This window comes from Pinus tabuliformis, chromosome 6 (genome assembly GCF_031772625.1).
Source record: "Pinus tabuliformis cultivar Carrire ecotype Pingquan chromosome 6, CPIR1, whole genome shotgun sequence".
Lineage (NCBI taxonomy): Eukaryota > Viridiplantae > Streptophyta > Pinopsida > Pinales > Pinaceae > Pinus > Pinus tabuliformis.
In genome coordinates this window covers 335,988,482-335,998,220 of record NC_142292.1, presented here as the reverse complement: position 1 = coordinate 335,998,220, position 9,739 = coordinate 335,988,482, and the positions used below count along the sequence as shown (strand labels likewise).

The 9,739-nt window shown below is 30.5% G+C and overlaps 1 protein-coding gene across 1 annotated transcript; it reads left to right on the top strand.

The window, feature by feature from the left end:
* The first annotated feature begins 4,513 nt into the window (after positions 1-4,513).
* Positions 4,514-6,109, top strand: LOC149258670 (uncharacterized). The gene is made up of 2 exons (XM_089372527.1): positions 4,514-4,762; positions 5,505-6,109. The coding sequence occupies exons 1-2, from the start codon at positions 4,603-4,605 to the stop codon at positions 5,711-5,713; spliced, it is 369 nt and encodes a 122-aa protein (XP_089228653.1). The 5' UTR covers positions 4,514-4,602; the 3' UTR covers positions 5,714-6,109.
* Positions 6,110-9,739: the final 3,630 nt, after the last annotated feature.

Here is a 9,739-nt window from a genome sequence, read left to right as displayed (position 1 = left end):
CTTGGAAATAATTAATTTATTTATTTTGAATTAATTAGTTGGAGAAATTCAAGTTAGAAGTCTTTCTGAAGTCATGCAAGAGTTATCCCTTAAATTAAGGAGATAAGATTGAGTTATATTTGAGTTGTAATTAGTTAACTCAGTTTACTAAGTTAAGTCTAGTTAAATTAGTTCCAAATTGTTTGAGGAACTAATAGTGAGTTAACAGTCACTTGATGCATGCATGCACTCAACTAGTGCTACTCCCGTTAACTAAAGATTCCCTCATCAGAAACTCATGCATGTCTATTCTAAGAAAGACCTAGTTGAGATTAAAGTAAAGGACATTGTACTATCAGTTGCATGTGTTTTATCAAAGAGAAAACTCATGCATGCAATCAAGGATTTAATCCTTGAGGATTGTGCAGTTTTAGAGGATGATCATCCACTTGGTAAATTGGTTTTTCCACTTGGTAAGAGAGAATCATCCCAAAAGAACAACGCAAGGAAATAGGACCTTGGAGGGCAGAGAGGAAGGCTGGAGAGAAGCCAAGATTGTCTGTGAGCATCTGTGAGGATTGTACTGAAAGGTGGATAGTTGTGAGAGCTAAGGCTTTGTATAATTCCTATGTATTTCCATCTTGTATGATAATACAATAGTGTGGGGTTTTTAGCTGAGGCTTTCCCCAAAGTATTTTCATGTGTATTGTGCATTGATTCTTCTTCTTCTGGTTATATTATTCAGCTCGATCTTAAACTTTCGCAAATTGATAGTAGAAGTAGGTTATAGTATTTTGCTTTGATGTATATTGCATTATCAGGTTAACCTACCAGCGATTTTTCTACATGGTGCAATGAATAATTAGAAGATAAGACAAAATTAAGATATTACAAAGAGGTGATCAGCCCTAATCTAGATAATTAAGAGTATCATTATGTTTTAGCTAGCATAAAGAAGAAAATAACCAATACTAACATAAAACTAAACCCTCATGAGCTTCACAGTGAAATAAGGGAGTGGACAATTCCTAACATATCGTAGGTAGAAAGAATATGTCATCTTTATCACATTAAGGAGGTTAAAGATAAAAAGAACTCACTCTTAAAATGTCATATGTACACTCATATTAAATCTAAATTTCAAAATATGTATTAGAATATCAACATTCTTAACCTTTTAATTATCAATAATATGGTGATTTATGAATGCCCCTTAAAACTTTTTAAGAACATAAATAAAATTATAAATCGAACAAAGTAATTACTTACTTTTTTAAAGATCGAATAGTTGAATATTAGTTGATTTAGTAAACCTTAATAACCCTTATCATTAATATCATATACAAGTTGATTCATAAGTCAACAAAATATCCATATGAAGCGAAAAAGATAACTAACTTTTAACTCATAACATTTATAAATTCACACTATAGATAGTTTCCTATTCTCAATCACATATGAAGAATGCTCAAATTAAATATATGATTTCAATATTACTTATATATGTTAAGTTGAATGAATGATGTTTGTGAAAAATGTTAATATGAATAAAGGGATTATATTTGAGAATTATATATTGATATAAAAATAACCAAAAAAAAACATGTTATATCTTATATGATGAGATTGATAACGTGTTTATTAAAAAATACTATATTTATTAATAAATATCTATATATAGTAGTAATAGAAATATGTTAGTACATTGAAATTAAAATAATTATTAGCTGACCACAAGGTTAACTACCTCAACTACATTATCAAGATGGATATATACTAACTTTTAATTCAACTAAGTGACTTATATTGTAACTTTAAAGGAAAATTCAAGGACTATTGGTTAGGCTACGTTAGTTAGAATATCAAGTGATATAGATAAGGTACCTTTAAGGATGCTTCACACTAGATTTCTTTAAACGAGAATCTAAGTAGCTTGGACTAAAACCTTTAAATGTTTTATGGTTAGTTAAAGCACCTTTTCATGTACTTCATGAAAAATATTTCCCTCCACCTCGTGTTTAACAAAGTTTATGTGAATCTAATTTATTCATATTGTGCAATGTTATCCATTACATATCCTTAACATTTCAAGAATAAGTTTATACTTTACAAAAGTGGGAGGGATGAGCACTACAAAAAGGTGAAACCTCAACATTCCTAACCAAACCATTGTGGTCAAATTCCTCATAATGATTTTGGGTTTCATAGTCAATACCATCTTGTTTTAGGATGACGAGTTGCATCATCTCAACACAAATGCCATAATTGATAACCTTAGCACCCAATGTGACCTAATCATTCCTGGTGGTTACCACATTTTACATCACAATGATATTGTCCCAATATCATGAACCCTACAAGGAATAATGAATCTACAAGGAATTACTGGTAATGGAAAAGTACAGAGATGTAAGATATAATGGAGCTTCCTATTAAGGGAAAGTATTATTTTTATTTTTTTTGGAAAAAATATATAATATCTGTTTAGAAATTTTGAATTAAATTTGTATTATTTTATAAGAGGAGAGTTTTTTTTTTCCTTTCAATAAGATTAATGTGATTTATTTTATAAATCAAAACTAAATTAATATTTTTATAGTTTCTCTGAAAACTAAATATGATAATTTGTTGAATAACAAGAGTGCTATTCTCTAAGGTTTTAATAAGTTTTATCCACTTAATTTCAAGTAAATACAATGCTATTATATATATGTAATTGAAACAAATTTAACATCAAAAAATAATGTACTTATAATCTAAGAATGATATCAAATGTGATCCTTACTTACTAGCACAATCTAAACCTTAGGGTTTCATTAAACTTAGTGAAAATACAATTAGTATGGGCTAGGTATTAAAAACGTTGTTAACGTATTCAAAAGTGGTTATGCTTCTTGCTTTGAAGATGAGTGAAGTGTTAACAAGAGTGTCATTCTCTAAAGTTTTAATAGGTTTTATCAACCCAAGTAAACATAATGCTACTATATATATGTAATTGAGAAAAAAATTACATCAAAAAATTAATGTACTTATAATCTAAGAATGGTATCAAATGTGATCCTTACTTATTAGCACAATCTAAACCTTAAGGTTTCATTAAACTTAGTGCAAATATAATTAGTATGGGCTAGGTATTAAAAATATTGTTAACGTATTTAAAAGTGGTTATGCTTCTTGCTCTTGAAGATGGGTGAAGTGTTCACTCGAAACCTCACACTCTTCAAACAAAATACATAAAAAAGTGGTTATGCTTCTTGCTCTTGAAGATGGGTGAAGTGTTCACTCGAAACCTCACACTCTTCAAACAAAATACATAAAATTCGAAAAATTCTCAACATTGAACATATCAAAAGTATTAATAATGACTTTGAACATCTTGTAATCTTTGTAATCTTTAAAAAATAAAAAGTATTAGAAATAATATATTCGTTATATCTCCACAAATTAAGTCATCAAATTATTCTAGGAGTGCTCTCTTGTTTCCAAATAAGAGGTTTTATATACATTTTTATTGGTCTAAAATAAAATAATACATAAAAAATTATTTTTTTAAAAAATAAATTTTATTATTAAATTATCATTTATAAAATATAAAGATAAATAATTAAAAAATCTCTTATATACTATTTTAAATTTATTTTAAACATGAATTTAGATATTAAGAGAAATCAAATTTTTAATATGTAATATTTTTTAATTATTATATTATATATTAAATGATTAAAAAAATAGATATTAAGAAATCTGATCCCTTTCAATGTTTGGTATGTCCAAATTTGAGATGGATTTAAGTTATTTTAAATTTTTAAAAGTTGGTTATATATATAATTATCTATTTTTCATTTTTTTTAAATATAATGTAGCTTAACGTCTATTTATAATAATCTCTCTTTGCCCGTATTTTGTCCCACAAATAAAAAGAACCTCATTAACCAACTCTTGTCCCATAAATAAAGAAAACCTCATTAAGAACTTGTTGTCTAGATTAACAGTAACCTCTGGAAAAAAAAAACCAACCACCTCAATATTCTTAATACAATAATTTAAACAAAATAATTAATTTAATTATCCTTAAAAATACAACTCAAATATTTAAATCAGATTAAAAAAATAAAAATAGTTACTAATAAGTAAATTGTACTCCCATCCAATAAACAAACGAAACAAACTAACCCCCACCTAAACTCAACTTAAACACCGAAAAAAACTACTCAACTGGACTCCCAAAAAAAACTAATTTCCAAAAGCAAAATTAACTATGCCCATAACTGAAAAGCTCTGCTTTCAATGTTTTGCTGAAAAATCAACTTGTGACCTTTTTTCACAAATAAAATTAGGGACTTAACAAACCCCTAAAAGTAATAAAAGCACTAATAATTAGAATCTAAGTACTTTTCTGAAAATTGAACTAGCTATCTACTTTTACACGCAAAGGGAGTGATTTATCGAACCCCTAAAAAAACCGCATATACTTTGAAAAGCTCTTAATCTTTTCAATAAATAACTGATTTTCTTACAAACAAGTCACTTCAATGGATCTAACTTCTATATAAGACACAGGAGAAGGCTTGGTTTACTCGTTCAGTTGTATTTGCAGTTGTCTTTCTTCCTCACTTTTGGTCTATGATCATGGACAGGAAGCGATTACTCATTGTTTCTCTGCTGGGCATTCTGTCTATAGCCTGTCAACTGCATCCTCACCATGCCAGGAAACTGGGACCTTACAGGCATTACAAGTCTTTGTTAGTTTTGCACTTTCAGCCTGGTGTGCATGCAGCCAGCGGTAAAATCTCAGGCTTTAGCTTTACAGATCTGTTCATGTATTTTTTTTTAATAGTAGACTTGGGTTTCAGATCCATTTTGAAATAGATTTTTTTGTAACTCCTATTTATATGCTCTTAGATTTTGGTAACAGTTTGATGTGCATAGCAGAGCCTTGTTTAATACTAAGTTTGTTGTAACTATTCTGTTTTCAACAGTTTGAGGTGCATATCAGATCTTGATTAAATCAATTTTGTTGTAGTTTTGCATAATGTATTGAACTGCTTAACACAAATCCATTTCCAGCTTAGCTTTGCAAGTCATTGTTAAACCCAAGTTTAAATAGATCTGTTGATAGCCTTTGAAAGCTTTCGATATTGTATTAAGTATATTTTCCTCTGTACTATTTTGCGAGAGTTAGCTATTTCGATATTGTATTAAGTATATTTTCTTCTGGGCTATTTTGGGAGAGTTAACTATTCTCATGGCCGTCTAAGTTCAATTGAGTTTTGCACCAAAATGGTTTCATTGTGGGTTAGGTTGATTGAGCTTTGTATCATCTTGTAATAAGCATTTCATTGTGGGTTGATTATTCTTCTTTTATCGACTAAGCAGGTTGACCATGGCCTGGCCTAACCTAGCCTAAGCTCACACAAAAAAATATATTGTCCTCTGCTTATTCAAAGTTTTCAATATAGTTTTTAGTTGTATTTGCAGAAATTACACTGCCCCTCATTATTTCAATACTGAACTGTATTCTGCAGGAAGCCATTCAGGAGTGGAAGACAGTCCATATATAGATAATTATGAAAGGAAAGTATTGCTAAAAGATAACGGTGAAGAAGATTGGCCTGATATTGAAGAAGAAGGGGGGCAAGAGGAGGAGAAAAGCCATGAACCTCATCCTGCTGATGAACTTCTGCAGACCCATAAAGCAGATGGCACTGAGTCTTACATACTTGGTGGCTACTAATAATTTCACCGTAAATATTTCTGATATTTAAGCGATTTTGCATTAAGGAGAGTCTGAATAACGTTGTATCTGTGTCTGATCAGACATTCAGTATTCCCATTATGGTTTCTGTGACCATATAATAGTATTAGACCAGAAACAGAAGATGACGATGAGATAAGCAGCTTCAATCAGGAATTTCCTTCTGCAGTTTGGTTTATGAATTTTTACTATTCAGAGTTGGCAACAGCCGAGATTTTCGGGATTGAGTAACCAAATCTCTTGTTCTCCTCAAATTTCTGTATAAAAATAGAATGAGATGTCATAACCACCTTCTCTCAATATAGGTATGAAGGACATAGCTATCTTTGTATTATGCCAAATTCTGTATTAATGGATTACTGGTATTTATTAATATGGAAGCATGACAAATGATTGGATTGCAAATATAATATATTATGTATTTCACCTCATAAATTTATACAGAGATATGTATATAGATATTTGAAAAAGATAAATCTAAATCTTGAGCCCATGGTTTCCTTAATAGACTTGCTGCTGAATAAGAAGACAGGAAAGGAGAATGCTTGAAGCACCAATACCCAAGGAGTTCAGTTGTGCCTCAAACTAATCAAAATTCCTTATGTTTCAGTGTCAGACAACCTTAGAAATGAAGCATATACTTCTTCCAAAAGGTGTAAGGACCAATGAGTATTCTTTGTAAGGTGGGCGCCATATCTGTAAAAGCATTTCTTGTCCACAAAGGTTGCATGAGTGGAAGGTTCTTGGTTCTTTTAACTGTGTAATTTTTATTCTTTATCAGGACTCCAATTGGATAGTTTACTTTATAAAGACTCCATTTCATTTGAGTGGACAGTGGGGGCTCTTCCTGACATCATTATTGGTGAGGATTATTGGTGAGGTTGTGCGTTATATCAGAGCAAATTATCATTGTCTTCACGCTTTTCTTTTTTATCTTTGACCTCCATATTTTATAAAGAAGCCACTTTCAGATTAATCTTCGGTAATGGGAGTAATTACATGAGAAGAGGAAGAGGAAGCAATACCAACTTGTTCTTCACAGTGAGGGCTGAATTTTTGTTTGCCCTGCCTTTTTCTTTTGCTGTGAGTAATAATAGAATTTCTAACTTCAAAGAGTTAAATTATCTCTTTAATAATGAAGAAACTCTTTAATTACCAGATTTAGATTTACTTAATAATTAATCATTTCACATTAAAATAATTATAAAATTATCCCATGTTATTATTTTTTCTGAAATAAAATAATCATAAAATTGTTGTATGTTATTAATTTTTAATAATCAAGAAACTTTTTAATTACTGGACTTAGATGTATTTAATAATTAATCATTTCACATCAAAACAATTATAAAATTGTGTCATGTTATTAAATTTTTTGAAATAAAATAATTATAAAATATTGCTCCTATGTTATTAATTTTTATAAAATAATGATGTTTTCTAATTTATTTTATAAGTTTAGGTATAACATTTTAAAAAATAAATGTTATTAATTAAATTGTAACTTAATAATGAAATAAGTTATCATTAATGTATGGTTTTATAACATCTTAAAAAATAAATGTTATTAATTAAATTGTAACTTAATAATGAAACAAGTTATCATTAATGTATGGTTTTAAACTCATTTTTTATGGATGGATTATTATTAATGTTGAAGTCTTTATAATTTGGTGTTTATTTGAATTCATGTTTTATATCTATATATGGTTTTACAATTTGGTGTTTATTAGAATTCATGTTTTATATCTATGTATGGTTTTTAGCTCAAATTTCATGAACTACCAATTAACATTGGTGTTAATTATACCTTAATCTACTTTATACCTTACTCCGCATTTTAACCTGATTTCGAAAGTGATTTTTTTACATTTTCTAAGTAACATTTTCTCAACTCAAATCCTATAGACTTCCAACCTGATTTTGAAAGTGATTTTTTTTTCACATTTTCTAAGTAAACATTTTTCAACTCAAATCCTATAGACTTCCAATTAGCTTAGGTGGTGTTCATTATACTTTAATCCATATTTTAGAAGTGATTTTTTTTTTAATATGTATGTTACACAAAAACATATTCACAAATGGGGAGAAAATTGTTGTCAAGAATTGAAAATGGTTACCATAGGCATTGTAGTCAATAAGAAAAACATATCAACATGCTAAAAGCATAAGGCAAGTTTGTGTTGGGCATTTTTTGTTTCAAGGGAATTAAATTGATTATTAATGAAACATTGGCAATTAATTAAAATAGAGATTTACTAGCAATTTTATTGATTTTATATATTGAGTTATCAAAACTGAAACTAAATACTTGTGCAGCTATATAAATAAACATAAAAAAGTCATATATAAAATAAAAATAAAAAAATAGAACTAACAAAATTACAACTTGAAATAAGAAAGAAAATTTCATTATTTTATAGTGTTATCACATGTATTTAAATTGAAATACTCTATTAATATTATAAAATACAACTTTTGTCTTTCAAAATGAAAATTATTATTTAAAAATATCATATATTTATAATTTTAAAAAATTTTAATTAATTTTTTTAATATATTTTTAATATTTCACAAAAGGCGGGGCATTGAAATTGTATACATTAAGTTGTTTTCCAATTACCTCTTGGTAGGTTTGCATACCTAATTGTATACATGAAGTTGTTTTCCAATTTTAAGTGTGCCTCTTTGCATACCTAATTGTATACATGAAGTTGTTTTCCAATTTTAAGCGTTGAGGTCTTTTCCTCGGCCTCAACTTGCATACCTCTGGGTAGGTTTGCATACCTCTTGCATACCTCTTGGTACGTTTTCATACCTCTTGGTAGGTTTGTTCTGTGGGGGAGGGTGTTTCTTAGCCTTTCACTTGTGTGCTTTAGAAAGGCAATGGACGTGGGATTTTCAGTTGATAGAGTGATGTGTAACTCCTAGCGGTTGGGCGTTTCTGAGCCTTTCACTTGCGTGCTTTAGAAAGGTGGTGGATCGGTTGATGGAGTAACGTGTAACTCCTAGTGGTTTGGTGTATGGGGTCTGTAAGTTCTGCTCCTCCATTTCGGTTCTAGGCCTCTGGGTCTTAATTGTTTGCGGTTTCCTTTTGGCTTGGTTGTTTTGAGTGTGACATTTTTTGACCCAATTTGTTTTTAGCTCTTGTCCCCGTAGTTTTTCGTTTGCATAATTTGGGTTCTAGGGTTTGGTTTTCTGACTCTTTTAGTTTATGTCATGGGTATTTCATGCAATTGGCTCTCTCACAATATCGTCATGGGTAGTTACTGTGGGTGGTCTCTTATGGGTTGTTGTGATGTCCTCCCGACGTTTTGAGCGTAAGTCTAGTGGTTGTTTTGTTGTCATTTGGGTCTAGGCTTGTGGTTGGTTCAGAACTTGGAAGGGGTGTCGCCTAGGTCAAATGGTGGAGTCTAAGACTTACGTGGAGTTTGTGTTCCCTCTAGTTTTTCCTAGCAGTCTACTCTCCAAGCACCATCATTTTATTTGTGGCTATTGTGATGACTTTGTGTGTTGGTGTCATGGCCTGGTAGAAGAGAGAGTTTGGTATGCTTGTCCTTTTGTAGGCAGGGGGAATTCCTACAACGGTCTCAATCAACCCCTATCCGCCTTCGAAATGCCTCCAAGGCAACGTTAGAGATGGGTGGTGGAAGTGTCGCTCGGTTTGGTCAGAGGGGCACGAGATAATTTGCCCATGAATCGGTTTCTTCATACTTCAACATCATCCCTCCGGACGTGTGCCTGGAAATTAGAGGAAATTAAAGTTGAAGAGGAAAGGAAATCAAAGTCTGACTTGGAACTCGTTGAAGATTTGGGGGGATGGGTTCCAGACTCAGGTCATAAGGAAGAAACAATTTCTAAATTTCATGGCTCTTCATTGGTAAATGAAGACATTGTTGAGCTTGGTTCTCAAAGACAAATAAGTGGAGAAGTATAATCTATTTGCATCACAAGGGGATGTTAAGAAAATGCAATGAAATTTTTGTTTCACGGTGGATGGAATTG